At 35.7% G+C, this 27,198-nt stretch overlaps 1 protein-coding gene across 33 annotated transcripts in view; it reads right to left on the reverse strand.

The window, feature by feature from the left end:
• The window catches only part of BIRC6 (baculoviral IAP repeat containing 6), a 255,908-nt gene that overhangs the window by 130,242 nt on the left and 98,468 nt on the right, over positions 1 to 27,198 (reverse strand). For 9 of the 33 annotated variants that reach the window (XR_013402861.1, XM_077959766.1, XM_015112076.3 and 6 more), the window contains 18 exons: positions 24,986 to 25,173; positions 23,543 to 23,857; positions 23,200 to 23,299; positions 20,628 to 20,842; positions 20,264 to 20,472; positions 19,593 to 19,939; positions 18,771 to 18,990; positions 18,084 to 18,217; positions 17,236 to 17,373; positions 15,160 to 15,287; positions 12,072 to 12,203; positions 10,829 to 11,044; positions 9,610 to 9,793; positions 8,833 to 8,988; positions 6,802 to 6,935; positions 5,668 to 5,821; positions 2,432 to 2,548; positions 374 to 528 (listed from right to left, as the gene is read on the reverse strand). Coding sequence is in view for 32 of the 33 variants with exons in the window: in XM_077959766.1 (XP_077815892.1) it covers positions 374 to 528; positions 2,432 to 2,548; positions 5,668 to 5,821; positions 6,802 to 6,935; positions 8,833 to 8,988; positions 9,610 to 9,793; positions 10,829 to 11,044; positions 12,072 to 12,203; positions 15,160 to 15,287; positions 17,236 to 17,373; positions 18,084 to 18,217; positions 18,771 to 18,990; positions 19,593 to 19,939; positions 20,264 to 20,472; positions 20,628 to 20,842; positions 23,200 to 23,299; positions 23,543 to 23,857; positions 24,986 to 25,173 (3,242 nt within the window). In the remaining variant the exon portion in view is untranslated. The remainder of the gene's footprint in view (positions 1 to 373; positions 529 to 2,431; positions 2,549 to 5,667; positions 5,822 to 6,801; positions 6,936 to 8,832; positions 8,989 to 9,609; positions 9,794 to 10,828; positions 11,045 to 12,071; positions 12,204 to 15,159; positions 15,288 to 17,235; positions 17,374 to 18,083; positions 18,218 to 18,770; positions 18,991 to 19,592; positions 19,940 to 20,263; positions 20,473 to 20,627; positions 20,843 to 23,199; positions 23,300 to 23,542; positions 23,858 to 24,985; positions 25,174 to 27,198) is intronic. The other 24 variants (XM_077959770.1, XM_077959768.1, XM_015112075.3 and 21 more) reach the window with 6 other exon arrangements.

Raw genomic sequence — 27,198 nt, forward strand, 5'->3', positions numbered from 1 at the left:
CAGGATCTAGTGTTTTGCTGCCCAAGCTGGTCTCGAACTCCTGGCCTCAAGCAATCTTTCTGCCTCAGCCTCCTGAGTAGCTAGGACTACAAACTCAAACTACCATGCCCTATGATTCACGTCTCTAAATCACAGGTGTGTGTATGCGTAGTAGGAATTAAAGTACTGAAGCTTAAAATCATTAAAATTATCAGTGGTCCATCATTGAGAAACTGTGATTACTTCGGTAATCAAAATATTTCTAATGTTTTTCCAACTGAATATAATAAAGAACTCATCCCTGACAGGTTTAGAATGAACTTCCCAGTTAGTTTCATTTTTTACCAGGCTAACATTAATATGTAAAAATACACCATTTCTCCTGAAGTCATACCTGAACATGATGGACTTGAAGCATGGAAAAAAGTTTGTTGAAACAAACATTTAACATTGGGACAGATGATAACTGTATAATAAGCTGGCTGGTTTGGTTTGCTGCTTGTAAACCCCCTAGAAGGGAATCATCTGTTCCAGTGGGAGACTGTGATACTGAAAATTAAACACAAGTATAATTTTATACATAAAGTATCAGGATATGTGTTAACTGGTTATTCATATGTATAAATAGGTTAAATTGTTTTTAAAAATCAAAACTGCATTCTTTAGAATGGTTCAAAACAGTATTTAGTATTTGAAAAACGAGGTTTTATAACATTACTTGAAAGTAAAAAAGACAATGACCAAAGAGAGAAGTTCCCAAATTCATAGGACTCAACCAATAAAAAAAGGCAAAGAACCTTTTCTAGCAATTTTTATTTGCATTTTTTTTCCAATTAATAAAGGAGGGAAAGTAAAGGGAAAGAAATAAGACTCCTGACTATTATTGATAAGGCAGTTTTAGAATAATCTAGATTCTAATTTAATCATCTTTAACAATGACTATAGATTAGAATCATCTGGGGAGCTTTCAGAAGTTCTGATGCCCAGGTTACATACGAAACTAATTAAATGAGCATATACTCATGGGAACCAGAGAAATACAAGGACACTAAGAGCTTTATCATATATTTAGAGCCTTATTTTATTATTATACTAAAAAGAGAGACAGCTGTGCAGAGGATAATCAAAAGATAGACTATAAAGAGGATACACCAATTTCAAACAGATTTTCTTTTTTATTCTTTTTTTTTCAAATATCCTTTCAGTAGAATTACAAAAAGATATTCTAATAAGTAGTTTTAAATAAGAAATGTCTAATAAAGAAAAGGGCTGCTTTGGGCAGTACTGAGTTATCTCTAATCATGCAGACACTGGACCCTACAAAAGGGATCCCCACATTGCCTGGGAGATAAGATACAAGAATATTTGTGTACCAATACTAAGATTATAGAACACTAGACCACTCCTTCTGTTTTTCCTTTTTCCCTTCCTTTGATACCCTCTAAAGCAAGAAACAAATGAAGATTGCAGACTGAAAGAATTCAATTTAACATAGGGAAGATCTTAAAACTCTAATTTCTCTGTTGAAATGGTTGTGAATTCTCCATAAGAGAAGTATCTGTAATTTTATTGGGTTCTACCTACTATCTCTACCCCTTCTTCACTCTGCCCTAGAGAAGGTGAAGCAATATGCAGGCCTAAGAAAACAAAAACCAGCACCCTCTTCTCAGCACTGCTCCCCAATCTGTCCTTGAAAAACACAGTGCTATTTCAACTGTACTCCCCTGAGGTCTATCCAGTTCCAGACTTGCGTAAACCTCATCAAGGAAACCAAACCATAACGGGATGGCCAGCTCTTGCAGGCTACCTGTTTCTTGTAACACAGGCATGCCCATTCATTTACATATCATCTATGGCTGTTTTCCTGCAACCAAGTCAGAGTTGAGTAGTTTCAGTACACACCATATGGCAAGCAAAGCCTAAAATATTTACTATTAGTCCTTTATGAAAAAGTTGGCCTTTCTTTTCTGTAGGTTATTAGGTAGGAAATCCTCTCAATTCTGACGTTCAGTTAACAGGTCTATTTGGCTGTCATCCTACACTATATCCTCTATCCTAGTCTTTAAGGATGATAAAGATGTTACTATAAAAAAATCTATTTCATCATAAATTTGGAATAGTGCAATGAACTCACAGGCAGGTATGCAGGCTTCCATAGGAATTTTAACCTTACAACAATACGGTAAACAAAAAATCTCCACAAAATACAGTGGAGGTTTCTACACTGAACTGAGAGCACTACACGGAGGTATTCTGCATGACACTCCCTGCATTTGTTAATCCTTTGTCTTAGTTTTCAACTTGCTAGTAACTTGGAGCCGGGAAAGTGCTACATACTAAGTCCCCTCAGACTCACATCGTGGAATTTAAAAATCTGTCCTTGATGAATCCTGAAAATGATGAAGAATTGAATCATTCACCTCAATACTCTAAAAATGGTAATTTTACTTACACGCAGGAGATGTATTTGTTAATGCCTGTAAAATGGAATCTGCTTCCAGGGTAGACATCATTTTCAACATGAGTTCTGCTTGCTGTTCAAGTCCAACTTCTAGGCGAGCATCCAGGGCTACAAAAAGCAATTGAAAGAAAAAGAAAACATTGACAATTATTACTCATGTCCTACCTCCTACAATAAAATGTTGACATCTGAACCCAAAAGAGGATGAGGAGGAGTCTGTTCTTACAGAACAACCACCTAGCATGCAGTATCAGAGCCACAGCAGGAGAAGAATATCTGTGGAAAGGAGGGTAGAGACAGGCAGTTGGTTATACAGAGACAGAAATATTAAATAAGTGAAGCAACAATAATGGAAACAAAGACGTTAAAGATAATGAGAAACAGGTTTCTTACTGTCAGAATAAAGTGCTATAAATACAGAAAAGAAGAAAGCTAAAATGAACCCTATGGAATTAGATTAAATCCAGATACACTGATGTGAACTGATCATATTGAAGATATACAGACAGATATAGAAATATAGATGCCAAGTGTGTGTGTTCACACGCACACACAAACACATACTCCCTAGCTCTGTCCACCAGGAGGAAATGGAAACAGTCCCAAAATAGCAACACATTTATCTATGACGAAATCATCATCTGTTAACCACATTTCTCCTTTAAAAGTTTTTGAAATACCATGCTCCTTTAAGAAGTGACTAATTCCCGGGGGGGGGGGCAGATTAAAGTAAAAGATGAACCTGGGCTATCATGTTTTGCCAGAGAACAAGGAAGTGCTAAAACAATGATGAGAAAATCTCAAGGGGGATCCTATTGGTCAAATTTGAGACAATTTGAACATCAAAAAACAGATGACAACACTGTGAATATACTCAATGACAGTGAACTACACACACACACAAAATGGTCAAAATAATAAATTTGCCAGGTGTGGTAGAGTATGCTGTAATCTCAGCTACTTGAAAGGCTGAGGTTGAAGGACTGGGCTCACCCAGCCTGGGCAACATAGTGACACCCTGTCTCAACAAACAAAAAGGAAAAATTTTATGTTATTTACATTTTTCCACATTAAAAAAAAAGTGATAATAAGGTATAATTCACTGAATAAAAAATCATGAGTCCATTCAAAACTAAATGAATAAACTATTACAGTAACTTTTTCTTTCTGTTTTTTTTTTTTTTTTTTGAGTCGGAGTCTTGCTCTACCATCCAGGCTGGAGTACAGTGGCATGATCTTGGCTTACTGCAACCTCTTCCCCCAAGGTTTTAGCAACTCTCCTACCTCAGCCTCAGCTCCCAAGGATTATAGGTGCCCGCCACCATGTCCAGCTAATTTTTTTTATATTTGTAGTAGAGATGGGGTTTCACCATGTTAGCCCGGCTGGTCTCGAACTCTTGACCTCAGGTGATTCACCTGCCTTGGCCTCCCAAAGTGCTGGGATTACAGGCGTGAGCTACCGCGTCTGGCCAGTAATTTTTTCAAAAAGAAACTTTGTAAGGAACAGGGTAGTTATAGTTTCCAAGTACCATTCTGCTCCCCAGCCCCCAAAAAACTTTTTATAGCAGCCGGGCACGGTGGTTCACACCTTTAATCCCAGCAATTTGGGAGGCTGAGGAGGGCAGACTGCTTGAGCTCAGGAGTTTGAGACCAGCCTGGTCAAAATGGTGAAACCCCATGTCTACAAAAATACAAAAATTAGCCAGGCGTGGTGGCGCACATCTGTAGTCCCAGCTACTTGAGAGACTCAGGTAGGAGAACTGCTTGAGCCCAGGAGGCAGAGAATGCAGGGAACTGAAATCACACCACTACAATCCAGCCTGGGTGACAGAGCAAGACCATGTGTGTACCCCCAAAAAACCCAGCGACAACAAAACATTTTTACAGAGGGGAAAAGAGTAACTTTACAAGGGAGAAGTCGAGCAGACAACTCATTCATCAAGTGGTTAAACTTAACATCACCAATAGTGAGAGAGATCAAAATCATGGGCCACCTAATTGAATGAAATGGAGGGGGGAGCATTATTTGTGGGATATTCCTGCAAAGATACATTAACTCAATCTAATCACAAGGAAATAGCATACAAACACAAACTGAGGATCATTCTACAAAATAACTGGCCTGCTATCTTCAAAAGCATCAGTGTCATGAAGGTCAACTCTGAGGAACTACTGCAGACTGAATGAGACTAAAAAGACATGACAATTAAATGCAATGCATTATCTTCCCTGGGCTCTTGTGCATAAAGAACATTATTTAGATAACCACTATAATTTGAATGGGCTCTCAGTATTTGATAGCAGTAACGTTAATTTCCTGATTTTAAGGGAATATACTTCTTGATGTGTATATGTAGAAGAATGTCCTGATTTGTAAAACAAAACAAAACAAAAATGACATCAAATTATCAATGTACTCTCAAATGGTTCTGGAGAATAAACAATTCTCTGCTTTGAACTTGAAACATTCTAGTAAATGTGTGTTTCAAATTTTTAAAAAATATTTTATAACAGAAGGAGCACGGTTGAAAAGGGAAAAATATATTTTATTTAAAAAATTAAACACATCTCATATATCCTACATGACTAGAAAAGTGCAAAAATAAAGCCGGGCACGGTGGTTCACTCCTGTAATCCAAGCACTTTTGGAGGCCAAGGCGGGCAAATCATTTGAGGTCAGGAGCTTGAGACCAGCCTGGCCAACATGGTGAAACCCTGTCTCTACTAAAAATACAAAAAATAGCTGGGCTTGGTGGCATGCACCTGTAGTCCCAGCTACTCAAGAGGCTGAGGCAAGAGAAGCACTTGGACCTGAGAGGCGGCAGTTGCAGTGAGATGGGATCACCCTATCCTGGGCAACAGAGCAAGACTCCATCTCAAAATAAAAAACTGCAAAAATAATATTTAACTATTTAATGTAGCTTCATTCTCTTTATAAATAAAATACAAGTTTACTATTAAAGTCAACAATTAAAATACAGCACAATTAATTAAAATCATTGCCAATCCCACACAACACTTGCTAGGTGTTATTCTGACAGTCAAAAAGATAGAAGTTCCTCCAAACTGACTACAGAGAAACAGTTCTGAATGGTACTCATGGCACAGCTGTGATACTAAACCCACTGGCATACACCCAGGCTCAATTTCTCAAGGGACAAAGTATACATAAATATGAGACTTGTTTTAAGAATAGCATATGCCTTAAAATACAAACATACACTTACCCTGAGAGACTGAAACACTAACTGTCTGTGATCCGTTCTTCTCCGTGTTTGCTGGTGGCTTTGCTACAGGAATTCCCAGACCTCCAATGTAAGGGTTGTAATTGTAGGTTCCATAATCAGCACCCCAATAATCATACCATGTACTGCTTATTGGCTTAAAATAATGGAAAAAAAATCTGTGGTTTATTTTTGCCTCTTGGCTGAATGACACATTATTTACATTATCTAAACCCAAACAGAACTACAAACTAAATATTCTATCCGCCCTTTAAATTTCCCAAATCCCCTTATAATTTTAATGATTTATAAGAATGGTCCAGTAATTTTCTCCTCACTGTCTGCCAAAATCTAAAAATACCTTGTATGTTCAGAAATTGAAAGTAGCATCGCTAATAAAATCTCTTATGGACCAAAGAACAGTACCACCATAAAGTATTATAGGTGATTCTCCTTTAAAAAAAAGAAGTAGGCTAACATACAAGTAGAATCTGCAATGAACTCAGCTTGGATGAGGTTTAAACGGCTGTCTGAAATGTTGGTGATCTATAACTATACTTCTGTATACTTAAAGGTGGTTCTCATTACTGTATGATAATTATGAGTAGCTATATTAATAAAAATGTAAGTTTTCTTTATACCATTCCATTGATTTTTTTTAAACTACAATAGTAGTACCTACAGCAATTTAATTTTGAATATGCTGAATAATGAGTTGCATTAGTGGTAAGTATGTATATTTTCCTCTTTTAAGTAATTACTAAGCCAAAAGTATGAGACGGAAGACTTTCCTTTCAAATATATATATAAATTTTTTTTTTTTTTTGAGATGCAGTCTTGCTCTGTCGCCAGGCTAGAGTGCAGTGGCATGATCATGGCTCACCGCAACCTCCGCCTGCCAGGTTTAAGCGATTCTCCTGCCTCAGCCTCCTGAGTAGCTGGGACTATAGGCGCGTGCCACCACACCCAGCTAATTTTTGTATTTTTAATAGAGACGGCGTTTCACTATGTTGGCCAGGCTGGGCTCGATCTCTTGACCTCGTGATCTGCCCGCCTTGGCCTTCCAAAGTGCTGGGATTACAAGGCATGAGCCACTGCGCCCAGCCTCTTTTCAAAGAATATTCTAATGTATCATACCTTAAAAACCTTGGCTGCAAGAGGGTCCTTTTCCAGATCAATATCTAAAGGATCAATATCAACTTCCATTAGATCCTGAAGTAACTCAAGGTCAATTTCTTTATCTTTTTCCAAAGAGGACAGAGGCGGTGCACCTTCAAATAATTAAAAGTGATCTTATTGGTGGAGTATATCACATAAAATTAAGATGACATAATGCTTTTAGTTACAAAAAGTTATTTTACTTGCATGTTACATATGCCTAATAAAAAAAATCTCTATGTATGCAAACATTTTGCTCCATAATACATAATAAAAACAAAGATGCACTGATATTTGCTTTCCTAAAGACCACAGTATTAGCTCTTGTTGAAATAAGTTGCATAAACTTTGCTATCAAAAATAATTACCAACATTACTAAATAGTATACATTCTATTACATCTAACATGTAATTCATTATATTACATTCATTATTACTGGTAATGTTACCCAGTATTAAAGAGAAAAGCAAAGAGGACTGAAGTTATAAGAATGCCATTTACTGGCCAGGCACGGTGGCTCACAACTGTAATCCCAGCACTTTGGGAGGCAGAGGCGGGCAGATCACGAGGTCAGGAGTTTGAGACCAGCCTGGCCAACATGGCGGAACCCTGTCTCTACTAAAAATACAAAAATTAGCTGGGTGTGGTGGTGGCCGCCTGTAACTCCAGCTATTCCAGGGGCTGAAGCAGGAGAATCACTTGAACCCAGGAGTGAGAGGTTGCAGTGAGCTGAGATCGTGCCATTGTGCTCCAGCCTAGGTGACAAGAGCAAGACTCAGTCTCAAAAAAAAAAAAAAAAAAAAAAAAAAAAAAAAAAAAAAAAAGCCATTTTTACCTTATTTTTCTGTTATGAATTAGAAATTACTCTCTCTCAGATGTCTCCAACTTTTTAAGTAGCTTTCTTATCACCCTTATAAGTACCCCCTTATAGCTCTTACTTTTCCATCATTCCCATCCTCTTAATCAATACAACTTTATAGAATGCCTAGTAAATGCCAGCCTGTATGAGGGTTTCAGTATAAGTACATGAAGATTAATAAAATAAAACTCGGGAGGCTGAGGCAGGAGAATGGCGTGAACCCGGGAGGCGGAGCTTGCAGTGAGCTGAGATCCAGCCACTGCACTCCAGCCTGGGCGGCAGAGCAAGACTCCGTCTCAAAAAAAAATAAATAAATAAAATAAAATAAAATAAAACTCTCCAATCCAATAAATTAAGAGAAATTCAGAGGTGGGGGTGCACTATAATTAAAACTGAATACAACATGATATGTCTAGAAGAGATATTTGAGAGTACAAAGGAAGTACAGACTTCCTTTGTAGTCTACAGCGAAGTCCCAAACTCTGCTGGGAATGACAGAAAAAGCCTCTTGGAGAAAGGCATCCTTTATGTGAACCTTGGGTAATGAAGTGTTCATCATGCACACAGGAAATCTATTCCAGATAAAGAGAATATCAAGTAAAAAATAGAAAATCGTGAGCAAATACAAGATTAAGGAATGACAAATGGTTGAAAATGACTGCAGCATCTGACATATACCAGTTAATAGCCAAAATATATTTTTTAAAAGTAAGGGGTATGGAGATGATCAAGGATGATGCATGCTAATTTATAAAGATACTTTTTAAAAAGGAAAAAAAAAAAAAAAAAGAAAAAAAAATACACCAAAAAAAATCACATGCTGGATCTTAAAGAATAAGAGCTTTTAAACTGCTGTCTTCATCACTTTGTATCTTTACACGTTTTCTACATTGGGTTTTCTTCATCATTGCCAAATCACACTACATCAACATAATTAGGACACTATGAAATGACAGCATTTTGTTGTAATGAGCATTCATTCAGAGAACCAAGACAAAATGTATTTACGAGGAAAATAATAGATCTAGTTTATAAGGCCAAACAACTAATAGAAAAATATAAAAATCAACTTTATTTTTTTCTAACATTCTTTATTTTGAAATGTGTTTCCATTCAATAGAATAAAGAAGAAACATAATGTAAAATTTACCTGTTATGTCATGTGTCAAAGGTTCATCTATAGTTTCCAGCAACTGAACTGAGGACTGTTGAAGGGAGTCATCAGAGTCACCAGCTGTCGCACCTACATCATCACCCACTGTTCCTTCCTCCATGGCTTCTGCGGCTACTGGAGCCAGTAATTCTCCTGTACGTAAGAGGATAGTCCTGTTTTAATAATTTATACAGATTTCAGAAACATATTAAGGCATATTTTTTTCCTCCAGTTTAGTCACTGACAGAATAAATGCTCTACTAACTATAAAAGAATCTGAGGCAAATGAGTTCCTACCCACCTAAGGAATGCTAGGACTCCCTCCATTACCTTCAAATGCTAGAGACAAGTATCTAGTAAACACGTAACATGTACAAAGAGTTATTTTAAGTACTTTACATGCATTAACTCACTTATTCACAAAAACCTTATACAAAGATTATCCTTATTATCCTTATGTTATATATGAAGAAACTGAGGCAAAGTGACTTCCTCACCCAGTAAGCGGCACACCACTGATAATAATAAAGCAGTCTAGCTCCAATATTCATGCACTTTAACAACCTAACGCCTTTCTAAAGCCTTGCATTTATCACAACTATCAATATACTTAAATACAAAAGTAATTCTCAATGGTTACTACTGCTATAACATTAAACCGATTAAACAGACCTTTATGCTTTTAGGGGGTTAAAGATCCCTTTGAAGATTCTTAGTTGAGCAATGACAAGGTAATTCTGACATACTCTGTGAAAAAAAAAAATCCTAACACACCTGCTAAAATATCCTGCAGCATACAAGTTAAGGAATACTGAGCCCAAGCACCACCCCAAGATATATCTCCTCTATTGAAGTCAGTTCCAACCAAAAGTAATAGCAGTCTTTCCAGCTGGGGTTCGTTCACAATCTCACACAGGTGAATAGTTGGCCTCGTGGCGTTTGCAATGCGTGCAAGAACCTGTAACACATTTTATAAAATCATACACTTAAATAGCAATTACATGTTTTTTTCAAACAATAACAGAAGTCTACCAATACTTTAGCACTGAACAACAGGTTTCAATAATGATGTATGAGTCTGGTGTCAAAAAAATATTGCTTGAGATGAAATGCAAAAGAATGTAATTTCATGAATCAAATATTAAAATCTGGTTTAAAATCTAATTGTATAGTTAAGAATTAAATTTCTACAAACAGTGAATATGCCACAGAAAAGCAATCATGACATTAAAAGTCCTTTTTTTTTTTGAGACAGTCTCGCTCTGTCGCCAGGCTTGAGTGAAGTGGCACAATTTTGGCTCACTGCAACCTCACTGCCCCCAGGTTCAAGCACTTCTCCTGCCTCCGTCTCCCGAGTAACTGGGACTATAGGTACATGCCACCATACCCAGCTAATTTTTGTATTTTTAGTAAGGACGGGGTTTCACCATGTTGCCCATGATGGTCTCGATCTCTTGACCTTGTGATCTACCCCTCTGCCTCCCAAAGTGTTGAGATTTCAGGCGTGAAGCACCACACCCGGCCAGAAGTCCTCCTTTAATATAATTTGACACTTATTTGTGTATTTCCTATTTTAATTAATATAAGAAAGGCAGGTTGGAGATAAACATATCCATATTACTTGCATTTCAAACCTTCAAGTTTTAACTAAATTAAAATATAAATCAGGTTTCCTTAAGAAACAATTTGAAAAGAATTTTTTCTATCTTTTAAGACACAATAAAAAAAAGTAACTGCAAAAAAGCAAAACCAAAAGCAGCATCATTTCTCTTAATCAAAATTGACTAAAAACATCATTCTTTCCTAGTTTTTAAATCCCTGTAAGTCTTTTTTTTTTTTTTTGAGAGACGCGGTTTTGCCACATTGCCCACACTGGTCTCAAACTCCTAGACTCAAACAATCCACCCACCTCAGCCTCCCAAAGTGCTGAGATTACAGACATGAGCCACCGTGCCTGGCCAACCCTACAAGTCTATACTTATAGTTTACCTACCTTACAAACAAACAATAAGAGATCAGCATGACATGTAAAATCCATGGAAAGAAGAAACAGAACAAGTTTCTGGACTACGGAGATACAACGTTCATGGGCCAGAGTAAATGGAAGTGGTTCTATCTCAGGACTTTCTTTTGTTGTTGTAACTTCTGTATCTAAATTAGAACGGGACCATTCTGCTGTCCGACGTAAACGAATTAAATCCTTAAAGTGCTGCACACAAAAATTCACAGTATTTAAATCAATGTTTACTTAATGAAAAGTTTTTCAGTAGAGATAGATTTAAGTAATGAAAATGTTCACGCCATATTACAACTTCTAAAGAGCAAAATTTTTAGATACACTGTAAGTTTCAAAAGTAAGAATATTAAAAGCTAAACTGACCAATATGCCTTACTTCCTCTATTTGGAGTAAAGTATCAGATATATAACAGAATTTCAGAAAAGTGAAATTCTACAGACGTTCACTGTAGATAATACATTAAGTTATTAAGTCGAATCTAACAACATAAACATTACCGTAACATCCTAAACATAATTTGTAAAAGGTTGAAGGTAAAGAAAACTAACATAACATCAAGTACAAAATATTAATTTGAGTTACTTCAAAATCTGGTGGAATAATTATAATTTCACATTATAGAAAGACTACAAAACTTGTTTGATACATATACAGTATACCTCAAAATTTTAAAAAGTAAACATCAAGGTTTTAAAACTTCCAAATCAGTTGAACTTCACTTTCACTTACAAAAGACATACTACATTTGAGCCTTGTGAGCACCACTGGACACAAGTTTCAATTCTAAACTCAGACACCAAGATATTCCAGTAACAATACTAAGGGGAAAGAGAATGCCACATTTTTTCATTTTACATATAAATTTTACTTGTGAGGCTGATACAACAATATTTGCAATCATCTTGTATAATTTTGTATTGTAAAATGGAAATAAACCACTCTATCAATGCCACATTAGCAAAACTATACATTCCACTGTCCTTTATCTTCAATTTACTGGAACTCAATCCACATTGAAGGTAATACGTTAGAATAATACTTAAAGCCCACATTTATCATACATTTCCTTCAGTTAAACTACCCCACCAAAAAAAAGTCCAGAGTAGATTGGCTACTCTGTTAAGCAGAATAATATATATTCAAGTTTCTTGATCATAATTAAAGATCATAACTCCTTGACTTTTCTGAGATAATTATATTGAGAAGTACAGATCATACCTTTGAAGTGGCCTGCTTTAGTTTTGCTTGTTCTACCAGGAGTTTATATGACGATCCTTTGTTACTTTGTATTTTTTCTTTTTCCATCTGTTCTACCAATGCCTTCTGCTTTGCTTTTAGTAGGTTAAGTTGCTTTATAAAACAAATAAACAACTTAATCTTTAACAATGTTAAAAAAAAATTACTATACTCACAGAATTCACACATCAAACTAATGGAACCCATATTATCTTGAAAGATGTAGTATAATTTTAACCGTTTTGTTAATTTTTTAAAAAATCATTTCAAATCCCAACTTTGAGATCTCTCCCCATTTTCATTAAAATCTCCCTTCCCCATGGGAGTAAGAAATAACTGGAAGACTTTTATATAAACCACTAACATAATTGAGTGATATATATTTTTTAATAGAGGGGGAAAAGTTTATTTTTAATTAAATATATGGGAAAAATATTTTATTGCTTAATGTTTCTTAGTTCTGTTTTTATGGAAATCTCAAGAGTAGTACACATTTTGGTATGTCTATATTTTTTATTAAAATTGGGATTGAGATCATTGTAGTTACTTGCTACAATGTAGCTTAAGAAATAATTAACCTATATACAAATAAGAATACAGAAATCTCTTGTACACTTTACCCAATTTTCTCTAACGATGACATTTTGCAAAAACTATAGGATAATATTACAAGGTATGGACATTGATAGAATTCGCCAATCTTATTTCTCCACTTTCAGTTGCACTCATTTGTGTGTGTCTGTGTATGTATTTAGTTGGATACACTTCTACATGTGTTAGTTCATGTATCCACAATAGTCAATACCAAACAATTCCACCACAAGGTTCCCTCATATCCTTTTATAACTATATCCACATTTCCCTCCTGCCCTATCTCCCCCATTCCTAAACAATGGCAATCAGCAGTCGACAACAATGAACAAACAGACCAAAGAAGAGAAACAACTCTCTGTTCATAAAGACCTTACAATCTGTTGAATGTGTTCTCCATACAGCAATGTACACAGTGTACACAGAAAGTTACATTAATGTACTAGAAAGACATAGCCAAAACTATAAATGAATAATAATTTAGTCAGTAACTTATTAAGTCTTCCTTCTCAGAGAACACTTTCTAAACTACTACTATTGACACATTTTTGGTTTTTTTTTTTTGTTTTTTTTTTTTTGTTTTTTTGAGACAAGAGTCTCCCTGTGTCGCTCAGGCTGGACTAGTGGTGTGATCTCAGCTCACTGCAACCTCTGCCTCCCAGGTTTAAGTGATTCTCCTGTCTCATCCTCCTGAATAACTGGGACTACAGGCACACGCCACCACATTGGCCAGGCCAGTCTTGATCTCCTGGCCCCAACTGATCAACCTGCCTCAGCCTTCCCAAGTGAGCCCTGCCTCACACCTGTTTTGGTATCAGGAAAAAAACATTACTAATATTATTTTTAAAAATCCACTTGGCTGTTATCTCCACAGATGAAAAAAACTCTATCCTAAATTAAAACTAGCATGTACACATAATTTTAAAAACATTAACTGAGAATTTCTACAAATCAGTATTTTCAGAAAATAGTTTCCAAAGTTCTATAATTAACATACACAAGAAATATAATCAAGAAAAAAAATGGTTTTTAATTTCTTCTGAAACAACCAGTTTTAATTATTGTACAAATACAACTGGTTTTCACTAAGCCATTTGGCAGTAAGTTAGTAACCTGATGACCAATCGCCCTGATTACTTTCGTGTATAATTCCTAGAAATAAAAACCTTCTACAAATCAGTTACAGCCATCAAAATCAGAGAAGTAATACTGACGCCTGACCACCAATTATCCCTCAGAGCACCTTTTAAGTTTTGCCAACTGTGCCAATACTGTCATTCATAATGAAGAATCAAGTAATAATATTTTACAGACAAATACTCACTGAGTGACACACTAGGTTTTGTTTTCTATCCTAATTAAATGCACTGAGCATAAACATTAAAAGATACAAATTACTACAACCCAAAATTGGTTAAAGGTCTCAAAAAGAAAAGCCAATTGAGGACGATGCTTCTCATCATTTTTCCTGCAAAGGACTGAACTAGCTCATAGTTGAAAAACTTAGAAGTGAAAAATAAACAACTTATTGCTAAGTCTACCTTTTAAAAAAGCCCCATGAATTAAAAAATTTTTAAAATATAAAAAATAAAACAATAAAATAAATTTGAAAAGCCCAAAGCTTTCATAACATGCCAGAGCTAATGATTTTCACATAGAATCTTCGTACATCTTAAAGCAATAACAAAAATATTTTGTGGCCGGACACAGTGGCTCAGACCTATAATCCCAACACTTTGGGAGACCAAAGTAGAAGAATCACCAGAGCCAGGAGTCCGAGAGCAGCCTGGGCAACAAAGCGAGACCCTATCTCTACAAGAAACAATTTACAAATTAGCCTGGCATTGCAGGCTCTAATCCCAGCTACTCGGTAAGCTGAGGCAAGAGGACTGCTTGAGCCCAGGAATTTGGAGACTGCAGTGAACTGATTGTTCCACTGTACTCCAACCTAGGTAACAGAATGAGACCCTGTCTCACAAATAAATAAATAAATACACACACACACACACACACACACACACACACACACATATATATGAAAAAGGGGAAAAAAAGGAAATGGAAAAAGAAACCAAAATTAAAACCGGAAGCTAGATAGAGGGGCAGAAGATGAATACCCTTTATCCAAAGGTCAACTAAAAGCCACTGAGAATTAAATGAAGGAAAATGGATTGAATTAAAACAAAACAAAGGAAGAGAGGTTTTTGACTAGGAAAAGATAATGACAACCTCATTTAGAATGGTAGTAATAAAGATGTATAACAGTAAATAGTTAAAGGAACACCAACGAAGTCTGTAAACTATATATTGTCATCGTTTTAACAATTAAAGAAACTGAAGTCTCCAAAGTGTTAGATAATTTTCCTAAGCTAAGAGCCCATTAAATGTCATACCTTGTATCTGATGGCACATCTATCTCATGCAACCTCCAAAACAATATTCTCAAACATTAAAAATTTTTAAATGTATTGACAATTACCTGTTTATGATGAACAAGCTGCTTTCTGATTTTTCTGGAATATAATCTATCAAGGCTACTGCTGCCTTTAGAAGATCTATTTAAGCTCTGAGTGTGTAGATTATTGTTAATAAAACTCCACTGATTACCTACAGGCGAAGGAAAACTTGTATTAATCATTCTGTTAAATGTGATTTTAAAGTACCTTTCCTACCCAAAAAACAAAAAACACAATTATACATGTGCCAATCATGAAAAGCAGTTTTAATAAGAAAAACATTGTAAAGAAATTGCTAGAAGATCTGACCGTATAAAGATTGGATAACTGTCAATTATCTAACGTAGACCCTAAATCATTTTAAAACCAGAGTTCCCTCTGTCTCCAATCTTTCCTTTAGATAATAGCGATTTTCTTCCACAATTAAGATTAATCTCTATACAACTTTGAAGATGTCATTCAATTTTAACAACAAATACTACTATTGCCTATTTCAAACACAGATACTTTTAATCAGGGACCAAAAAAGGATACTCAATAATTTAATTAATAACTGCCAAAATAAGCTCAGATAGTTCAGAACGCATAACTGTCTACCTATACTTACTCTCCTTTTTTGGAATATGTCCAGACTATTCTGTTTCATTTAATTCAGGCCCAATATCACACTTTACCCATCTCCAATCCTAAAACATCTTTTCTTAATCCTAAAAACATGTTTTTCTCTTTACTATCTATTTATCAAGTCTTAGTTCAAGTTCTTAAAACCCTAAAACTCTTCCACCAATGTTTCCATAGTATCTACATGTATAAACAAACATACTCCCAATACTATCTGCTACATTCCAAGATTACATTACAGTTTATTTTATATTTTTCTTTTTTTCAAGACTGTTTCTCAGCCAGGAGCAGTAGCTCACATCTGTAATCCCAGCAATTTGGGAGGCTGAGGCACGTGGGTCACTTGAGGTCAGGAGTTCAAGATCAGCCTGGCCAACATGGTGAAATCTCGTCTCTACTAAAGATACAAAACAATTAGCCAGGCATGGTGGTACACGCCTATAATCCCAGCTACTTGGGAGGCTAAGACGGGAGAATCCTTTGAACCCAGGAGGTGGGGGTTGCCATGAGCTGAGATCATGCCACTACACTTAACCTGGGCGACAGAACGAGACAAGACTTTCTCAATATGAGTGTAGTTTTATTTATGTTAATTGTATTTCTTACCTCTATATCCTACAACTGAGTAAACTATAGATATACATTATTTTTTAAAAATCACTATAAAACAAATTCCTTATACATATGAATTCCCCATCATCTTCCTAAACACAATATGCACTATAAACAACTGATTCCACTATAATATCTCAAGGGAACTTTTAAAAATACTGAGTTCCTGACAATGTACAGAATTCCAAATTTTATGGATCTCAATGGCTTACATACTAGATGTAAACTGTATGTAGGCTTATATATCTCACTGGTTTACGTACTGGATTTAGCTATCTCAAATCCTTTATCTAAAAACCCTTATTTTCAGAACAAGAATCTCTGAGGAAAAATAAAAATAAATAAAAACAAAAAGCTTTGTTAATTGGGAAGAGGGGAATAAAATAATTTTGCAGGTTGATTTAATTTTTAAATTTTTCTATGCTTCGAACCTATAAAGAAAGCTTACAACTCAAAATCTGAGAATTTCTGTATTTAAAAATAAAGGTCATTTGTAGCTAATTAGCAGATACCAATAATGCTAAATGAAATGACACATCATACTAAGAAAAAATAAGAACTCTCTGATTTCCCTTTCGTAACTCATTTATATGCATGCTATTATAAAGTCTTTAAACGAGCCTAAGGGAAGACACCTTGTGAAAGTCATAACTGTATTTAGAAACTAAAAGTCATGTCCAGACAAAGGAGCTTGTCTATGAAGTCCACCAAGTATAAATGTTATCTTTAAACAGAATTGTAGTAAAGTTCATTTGTATTTTCTATAAATTACATACAGCTGGTAGCTCCAGGCCAATAGCCAGTTCTGGAACAACTGCGAAGTCACTCAAAATCCCCACCAACGTATTATTATAAACTTCTGATACCTGTCAGAAACCTCTCCCTGTCTTTACCATTCAAAGGTTTCTTTGCAGCTGCTGCTTCATCTTCAACAGTTGCCACATAATCCAGCAGCCTGGACACTAGCATAACAACCCAACTGATCATGGGAATATCTAGTACTCCTGTAGAGAGATGAGAGTAAAGGAAAAACATCCAGATGACTTTAGGATTCCTAATTAGGTCTGATACTATAAGTGAAACAAAAAAATTTATAAATCCAAAACATACCATATCATTACTAACACTAATATTTATATGTAATAAGTCTAAAAAATAGACACCAACAGCCAGAAACTGAGTAAAACATCAAATCTAATGAAAGACAAAGACTTCAAGGCATAAAAACAGATTAAGTGTAGGCTGAATCCAAAGTGTAATATATAAACTAGAAAGCAAAGTATAAGAGACTATTCTTAGACTCACAGGAACTGAAATAAAACATCTAACTCTCAGCTCATAATTCATATGGCACTAAAATTGTTCTAATGTTTTTATTCTTACAAAAAAATTTGCTCAAACAAAACTCATTATTGTTGATTGGAACAAAACTGTGCCTTACAGCTTAAACTTATATAAGAGAGTTTGATTTTAGTTATAACAGTATAGGAAAAACATACTATACTAAGTGCAAATAATGAAAAGGTAATAAATTTTAAAAGTAATAACTATGTGGCAGGCAATCACATGAAGGTTGCTCATTCTTAAAAGCCTACATCATAAAAATATTAAATGTGCTGCAATTAATATTAAAGTATTTCAGAGAAGGTATTTTATAAAAGCAATATTTACAGGAATACTGTTTTTACTAAAGAACACTGCTTTCTATTAATACCTTCTGTCCTCCTATGCATGGGTAACTGTGGCTGAAGAGGTGACAATAAATTATCCAAGAGATTAAGTAAGCTTTCTAATACTCCACTATTACTAAGTGATCTTTGACCAATGCAGGAAAGTAACATGAAGACCCTAAAAACAAAACAAAACAAAAAAAAAGAGAAAATAGTAAGAATCAATGAGTGTTCAATTTTTAAAATAGCTTACACAGAAATTTAACAGAGTAATGACAGAATGTTTGCTTTCTTAAAACATACCATATATCAGACTGGGAAAGCAAGATTTGTATCTGGAGGTATGAAGTTAAAATTAGTTATTTTTCTAACTACTGGTTATATTTTCTAATGTTATTAACAAGAAATCAAGCACTTAGTGAATGAGAGAACTTTATTAGCCACAAACACATTTAGCATATAAAGTAACATAATCTAATAGAAATACTTATAAACACAGATCTAGGAAGTCCACAAGTTCAATTAGAAAACTAAAGAGTAGAGTCTAATTATTACTTATTATCTTCTTCGATACACAGTGCTGGTGCCCTTCACTGGTCATTTCACAAACTCTGAGATCTGCTTCATATTCACAACTTAGTATCCACATTTCAAAGATTTCAAAAGCTGACCAGTAACTGTGAAAAGTACAAATCATTAATAACAAATACCTCCAACATTTTCCGACCTACCTATCCTGTGGAAAGATGAGAAGCTGCTCTGAATTGTACAATTCCTGAAGGACATTAGAAAGAAATTGACCCCACCATCTTTCACCACCACATAGTTGAACAAGCAGAAGACCAGTATGTAACCGTATCTTTGGGGTTCCACTGATGCACAAGTGTTTAAAGAGCTCTTCACAGGCCTGGGCATGAAATGTGCTCTGCAAAACTGCAGGAACAGAGTGTCCTATTACAAGAAAGAAAACAGTAAACTTTCCTATTTAAATGTATATTATAATATTAAAGCATGCCTTAACACACTTTCCTCTTTTCTAGTAATCAGTAGATAATTATATTCTATTTATTTTGCAATGTATTTACTCCTTATATGTAGAAATCTGTTAGATACTTGGAGAGGGAAATATTTAGCACTTAAGTAAATTACATTTCTTGCCTATGGAGCTGGATGTATCAGATGACTGTGTCAGTGAATGTGCGAGCTTGTGTAATGATCAAAAATACCTCCTGGCTAAAAAATGATACCTTTATATTAGCAATTTATGAAAAGTTTCACTGTTGAACTTCCATGCAATACTTAATACCATGCCAGTAGCACAATGATGTGCATGTCAATAGCAGAAACCCAAAAGAAACACACAAAAATTCATTTAAGAAATATTTAAAATAACAGGGAGAAATGTATTAACCTAAAGAGACACTTCATAAATATTGACATTTTTAAAAATACCAAAATTTACAATATAAAATATTGACACAAATCCTGAAATATGCAGCGAAATCATATCAAGTATATTTCCAGCCTTTAAAATATGTAAGCCAAATACAAACCATTAGAAGCATGAAGCAGGCTGAGCAACGTGTCCAATAAATATCTGATGATAGTACGTAACTGCTCTGTGGAAGACGTCTGAATTAAATCTTCTGCATTTGATGTTTCACTCAACATCTTCCGGCTTGCACCTAGCGCCACTTTGAGTCTCTGCACTGCATTATGAGCCAAATTTAGTTGAAGCTGTAGCTGAATACAATCTTGATAAGCAGAAAAAACCCTACTGTCTTCCTCAACTGCCTTATCTGGTTTTCGTAAAAAGTACTGTGCATTGTTAGCACTGTTTAGAGGAGGAAGATCAATACTTTGCAAAAGAGATTCCAGACGATGACAAGCCAAGTTATATCTAAAAGTAAAAAATGATTGAACAAAATAATTCTTGTAATGTCCTCTTTATGTACATGTACAAATACTAAGAATTAAATCTCTTAAACCTGTTAACATACAACCATTAAAAAGAATTACCCACTTGATAGGTACTAATACATGCAGTCCATTAATTAATCACAATATTTTCATGTATTAGGTGTTACTATAACGTGCTAATCTCCTACTTCCTTTTGCTCTTATCTGTACACCTATGAAAAGATATTTCTTGACAGAATTATAAGCAAGACATTATATAAAATACAAAGTTTCAATAAGATTAAAATTTGTACTCTATACTAACCTGCACTGTATATCCTCCTGTAGAGCAACCATCATTGCTAAATGCTGGTCAATTTCTGGCTGGTTTGCAGATTCTCCCTCTCCCTTTAGAGGATCATGCATTAACTTCAGTTCACTTTCCCAAGGTAAGATGTAGGTGTGACCATAGTAAAATCCTAATGGGATTTTGGCTCTGGCATTTGTACTCCCGTAACGTCCAATGACAGTGATCTGAAATGAAAAATTATAAATATACATATATGCACATCTGCCACAATAAAAATCTGAGCAATGTATTTTAAAAGTTATATTTTTAAATTGTTTATTTTTCATAACTTGTCAGAAACATAGAAAGCGTATCAATTTACTTTCTTAAAGTTCTTTACCTTCATGAATCTGCACACGGGAGGTGGTATTAAGTCATGAAGAATTAGTGAATGGGTGCTTATATCAGTTGCCACTACCAACCGCCTTCCATCCACCTCTTCTCCTAATGTCCAAATGTCAATTGACAAAGAGGCCAAGTCTCCACAAGTGGGAATCAATACATCAGTCAACAATATAGGCCTCCCAAAATCCAAGGTCACAAATCTCCTTGCTCCTATGAGAGAAAGAAGAAACAGTTGACCAAAAATATATCAATTAACCAAATGATACACTCAAAAATCGTTTGGAGCACTCATCTTAAAATATGAAATCAACTCACCAAACTACAAACAGGAAAAGTAAATGTGTAAAAATGGCCTTATCAATTGATTCAAAAATTTTCTGAAATACATGTCTGTGTTAGTTTTGAACCCCAAGACTTAAGTAGAAAATTAAGAGTAGCTGGGCATAGTGGCCAGTGCCTCTAGTCCCAGCTACTGGGGACCTGAGACAGGAGAATTGCTTGAGCTGAGGAGTTCCAGGCTGCAATACATTAGACTGCTACTATGCCTGTGAAGAGCCACTGTACTCCATACTGGGCAATACAGTGAAACCCTGGTCTCTCTTTTTTTTTTTTTTTTTGAGACGGAGTCTCGCTGTCGCCCAGGCTGGAGTGCAGTGGTGCGATCTTGGCTCATTGCAAGCTCTGCCTCCTGGGTTCACACCTTTCTCCTGCCTCAGCCTCCCAAGTAGCTGGGACTACAAGTGCCTGTCACCACGCCCAGCTGATTTTTTGTATTTTTAGTAGAGACGGGGTTTCACCGAATTAGCCAGGATGGTCTCGATCTCCTGACCTCGTGATCCACCCACCTCGGCCTCCCAAAGTGCCGGGATTACAGGCGTGAGCCACCGCACCCAGCCACCCCTCTTTAAAAAACAAAAACAAACAACAAAACAAAGCAAAAAAAACAAGAGTAAGACTGTTACTGTTACAGTTAAGGCAATCAACAAACAAGCTTCTTTAAAACATTAGAGTTTTTAAAAATTAAATCAGCAAATGCAGTATATTACTTAATTTTGTAAAGGATGAATCTACTCTTCTTTCAGCCATTGGCAACTTTTTTCTCAATTTCACAACTAGATGCATTTAAATACCAAACAGTATTACTTGATTTAGTTTCCTTAAGCCCTGCTTAACTTCCTGTGAAGTTGCATACTGCATTCATTGGGGTTTAGATGCAAAGTGAAAGCAGGACTACAATCATGTATAATCAAACTACCACTGAAAAAGGCCTTGGGAAGGTCCTCTAATGGATCTCAAACAATGCTTTTTCCCAGTATAGACGTATTCCAGTCTCTTCAGCTCAATGCCAGATGAAACAGGTGAAGAAAAAGCAGATTTGCATCCCTCATTTCACCCACATTACAAGAGTAAGTTCAATTAGTAGAACAGAAGGCAGATCATTCATAATGTCATAATTCCTTTTCTTCTTTATTGTGTTGGGGTGGGTCAGCTAGTAACCTTACCAGCTACGTTTTATAGTGAAGGAAAACAACTAAATTAAACTTCTAGGAATAGTGCTATTCTCGACGGAGCTAGTTTAAAAGAAAACAAGGCAGTTACTAATACTTCCCTAAAAAGAAAAATTATTAAAAACAAAGAAAGAATATAGTTATCCTCCTCAGGAGGCTTATGTACTGCAGTCATTGCTATGTATAAAAAACCAAACTACAGTGTAAACAACCGCTCATCTCCCATAAGACTGCAGAATAACAAATTTCCCCTCTGAATGTCATCAACACTAATGTTGTTACCAATGAATGATTAGTTGGACAGAAAATACCATAAGACTTTTATTTTAGCTTTCAAACTCCTTCTTAAAAAGAGGAAACAACCACATTGCAATAACACAAATATTATTTAATTCTTCATATAATGATACATGCTACAGTGTATACTATAACCTTATTACTTCCTTGAGGATTTTCTTGAACTCTACTGCTGCTAAACCACAAAAATGTTTGTGGTAGTTAAAACCAACTTTTTTAAGAGAAAAACTGCCTACAGTTTATTCACAAATATGTTGCAATTGAAAGCATCTATCCCAATCTCAGTTCTTTAGCATATAAGCAGAAAACAAACTTAGGTAACATTCAAACTATTCAGAGCCTACGATATGTTATTATTCTTATTCAGTTATTATAGTAAGCAGTAGTTCTGTTTGCTCTTCTCAAGAAAGAGTTCCACTATAAGAAGGCTAGTTTTAGGAATATTTTGAGTGTAATTTCTAGTATAATGGTGATTTGGCCAACTACAATGAATTATTTATGTCAATAATACATCAGCAGTCAAGATTCATAAACAGATCAAATCCACTACCCAACAGCACTCTTTATGCAATTTGGTGGGCACAAAGCTTGAACATGTAAGTGCTTATCTTGATAAAATGTACTTACCGAAGAGGAAATGCGATTTGCAAAACAAAACAAAACAAAAATCAAACTGAAGAATAATGAGTCTTAAAAAGGCTGGCAGACTAAGCAAAAAAAAAAAAAAAAAAAAAAGAAATATTTTAAGAAAGTGAAGATTACCTGAATGCATTCGCTCTATAATAATGGACTGGTGAGGCGGAGGTTGAAGAAAATGTGAAGCATGAGAAATTGCAAGGGCTAGACCAGAACCAAGTGGATTCTAGAGCAGGGGGGAAAAAAGAAAGTCTAACTTTATACTGATATTACTATAGTTCTATAAAAACTACTAACCATAATATCAAATTAATAAGTTTCTTCTCTTAATGTATGTACTGTAATATTTTATAAAAGAAAATAATTTGATACATCAAGTTGGTATTAAAAATTTTGCCTTCTAAAGTTAGAGTATATTTCAAGATATTTTTAAATGTCTAAGCCAACACCTATTTAAAACATAATTTACCATTCTGGACTTGTTGGAATTTTTGTTATGTGCAGCAAGATTGACTGCTGGGGGATCAATGACTGAGCCTGGGAAAAGCTGTGCAAGTTCGGCATTAATCACAACGGAAACTGCTTCATTGGGTGGAGTGAGTGGTGGAGTCATAAAAAGAGGTGTTGTTTTTGGAGTGGGTGGAATAACATCAGATGGATGAATGAAGAATCCAGGGGCAGCCACTGGGTTGGAAGGCACAGAGTTGTGAACAGGACCTACTGCTGATGCTGCTGCAGCTGCTGCAGCTGTTGTCTGATGTAACTTGGCTTCCAGCTTTGCTTTCTGCAAAAGAAGTAAAAGCAACATATATAGACTAACCCTGCCTACCTAAATTGTAGCAGAATACCACATGGGCATATATTATGAAGATAAACATGATTAAATTGATCATACTTAAAGATGAAATTAAATCAAAACTGGACTCAATATAAATGGATCATTGCTTTGCTATGTACACTTTAAATATTTAACACAAAACTTCCTGTGTTATTTGGGAACTAGGACTCTTTCAAGGTAGTGGTGAAAAGGAAACACAACAATTAAATATAAATAAGGAGTATCTGCTCAAAACAAAATATTTTAAGGAGGTGAATTCTCAGGTTGACTAATGTAATACAATTTGTCACCTGAAATTGCCACAGATTTCACTTAAACCAGCGGTCCTCAACTTTTTTGACACCAGGGACCAGTTTCATGGAAGACAATTTTTCCACAGATGCAGGGAGATGTGGTGGAGGCACAGGCGACTGGTTTTGGGATGAAACTCTTCCACCTCAGATCATCAGGCATTAGACTCTCATAAGGAGCATGCAACCTAGATCCCTCACACGCACAGTTCACAATAAGGTTCATGCTCCTATGAGAATCAAATGCCCTTGCTGATCTAAAAGGAGATGGAACTCAGGTAGTGCTCGCTTGCCCACTGCTCACATCTTGCTGTGCGGCCCAGTTCCTCAAAGGCCATTTATTGGTACTGGTCTGTGGCCCAGGGATTGGAGACCCCTAACTTAAGCCACAATAAAATTTATAAAGCATCTGTCATTATTTGTGAATTTTAAGTCACATTAATCTAACTGTTCTATAAAATTTTGTTTTAGGAACTATACTCCATGTAAATAGTAACTAGTAACTGTACATATTCTTTGATCGAGTGTTTAGAGAACGGATTTACTTCAACACTGCACAAAAAGTATCAATCATATTCCCTCAAATATGTATCAAATAAGATATATTCATACAATGTCAACCAACTTAAATATCACAAAGACTTTACCTCAATTTTTGTTGAAAATGATTAGCTCAGATCAGTCAACCTACATTTCTTTATGAAAATAATGGTCATTTTTAAAGTACTTTTTCAGCTTTTGAAGTTTAGAGACAGCATGAACAAAGAGCCAAATAGTCTCCAACCTGTTGCTGAAGCTTCAAAAGCTGCTGCTGTTTCTCTTGCAGCACCTGTAGCTGTTGCTCGGCTGAAGCCATTGCATGAGAGAGAGACTGCAAAGCTACCTGGGCTGCTGAACTCAGGGCTGTCGAGGCTTCCCCAACTGTCCCAGATGATAGTCCACCTACTGCAGGAGTAACCCCAAAGGAACTCACTGGCATAAGACAAGGGGTAAAAACAAAAACAAAAAACACCAGGATGAAGAAAAGGTTAAAGAGAAAACATGTTCAAATATTTTGGCACTATCTGGAAAGTATAAATAAGGAAACATTAATGGTAAAATAAAGTATATTGATAATACTATCACTAAAGATCTAGGAAATCCAGGAATGACTTTTTTTTTGAGACAGGGTCTCACTCTGTTGCTCAGGCTGGAGTGCAGTGGCGTGATCTTGGTTCACTGCAACCTCCACCTGTGGGTTCAAGAGATTCTTGTGCCTCAGCCTCCTGAGTAGCTGGGATTACAGGCATGCACCACCATGCTGGGCTAATTTTTGTATGTTTGGTAGAGATGGGGTCTGCCATATTGGCCAGGCTGGTCTGGAACTCCTGGCCTCAAGTGATCCACTAGCCTTGGCCTCCCAAAGGCTGGGATTACAGGTGTGAGCCACCACGCCCAGCCCAGCAATGAGGAATGACTTCTTAAAGCAAAGCAAAATCAGAGACAGTATACTTTTGAGTTTGCAAATATTTTTGTTAAAGTGATCATTAAAAATGAAAGTAATCTTATTACACAATTTGAGCATAAGAAATAAATTTGCTTTACTAAGTTTTCTTACTGCAATAACACACCCCACTTCACCTACCAAAAGGACCCAAAAGCCCTTCAAATATAAGATCTTCATTTAAAAACAGATGAAAATGACACTTCCTCATTGTAAAGCATATCCTATACAGAGACAAGGCCTACACAGAATAAGCTACCCAGAATACCAAATGTTTTCCACACACAGTAAAACTAGCACACACTTCTACCCATGAACATTATCAGTAATAAAGACTCAATGAAACCCTACAAGAGATTTCTTTGATTTTCCATTTCATTGTTATTCAAACAACACTATACATAATTCTTTCTGCATTGTTTTCCAATATTTATGAGAAATATATTGGAAAAGCTGGGATAAAAACTTCATTTCACAACTTAATCCAAAACAAAAGGTAGGTGCCAAGTTTAATAACAGCATAAATATTTCTAACAGGCCTTACTACAAACTCACAATGGGGGGAAAGCTAACTGCTATAAGAATAGCAAATATTTCATATGCATTACCATGTGGCATTGTTTTAAAGAATAACTACAATTCACTTTATGGGCAAATTTATGGCCCAGGCATCATGATTCCCTTTTTTTTTTTCTTTGCTGATTAAGTAAAGAAGGCTCAGAGAAATTACCCTGTAAACTCACAGTAGTAGAACTAGAAACAGAACCAAAGTGTATGTAAAGCCAAAGCCAATGAAGGGCATAGTGTTAAGCATGGAAGCTACATCAATTTATTTAATCTTGGCAAGAGAAAAGTATTAAGTACTAACTAAGCAAAGTTTTTGTTGCTATTATTATACGTATGAGGTACTAAAATAATCCCATTTTCTACATAATAAAACTAAAGCTGAGGGAAGTAATTTGCTCACAGGTAGTGGATAAAGGGGAAAATCCAGGCAATCTAACAGCCTATCTCTTTAAAAGCAAACAAGGGCTATATTGTGCCAGAATTCCAATAAAATTAAAAAATAAGCTAAAATAAACAACATACCAATAACAAAAACTGTACATATCCTCTCATAATTAAATTTCCTTATGTAAAAAACCAAAACCACCACTCATTACAATGCAGTCATACTGTGCCCTTCATTTACCCAATACTAATTATAAGCTTGGTCAAAGACAGTGCAATTGGCTGGGCATGGTGGCTCACGCCTGTAATCCTAACACTTTGGGAGGCTGAGGTAGGTGGATCACTTGAGGTAAGGAGTTCAAGACGAGCTTGGTCAACATGGTGAGACCTGTCTCTACTAAACACACACACACACACACACACACACACACACACACACACACACTAGCCAAGCATGGTGGCACACGCCTGTAAGCCCAGCTACTCAGGAGGCCGAGGCACGAGAAACACTTGAACTCAGGAGGTGTAGGTTGCAGTGAGCTGAGATACTGCCACCGCACTCC

Source organism: Macaca mulatta, chromosome 13 (assembly GCF_049350105.2).
Source record: "Macaca mulatta isolate MMU2019108-1 chromosome 13, T2T-MMU8v2.0, whole genome shotgun sequence".
NCBI classification, from domain to species: Eukaryota; Metazoa; Chordata; class Mammalia; order Primates; family Cercopithecidae; genus Macaca; species Macaca mulatta.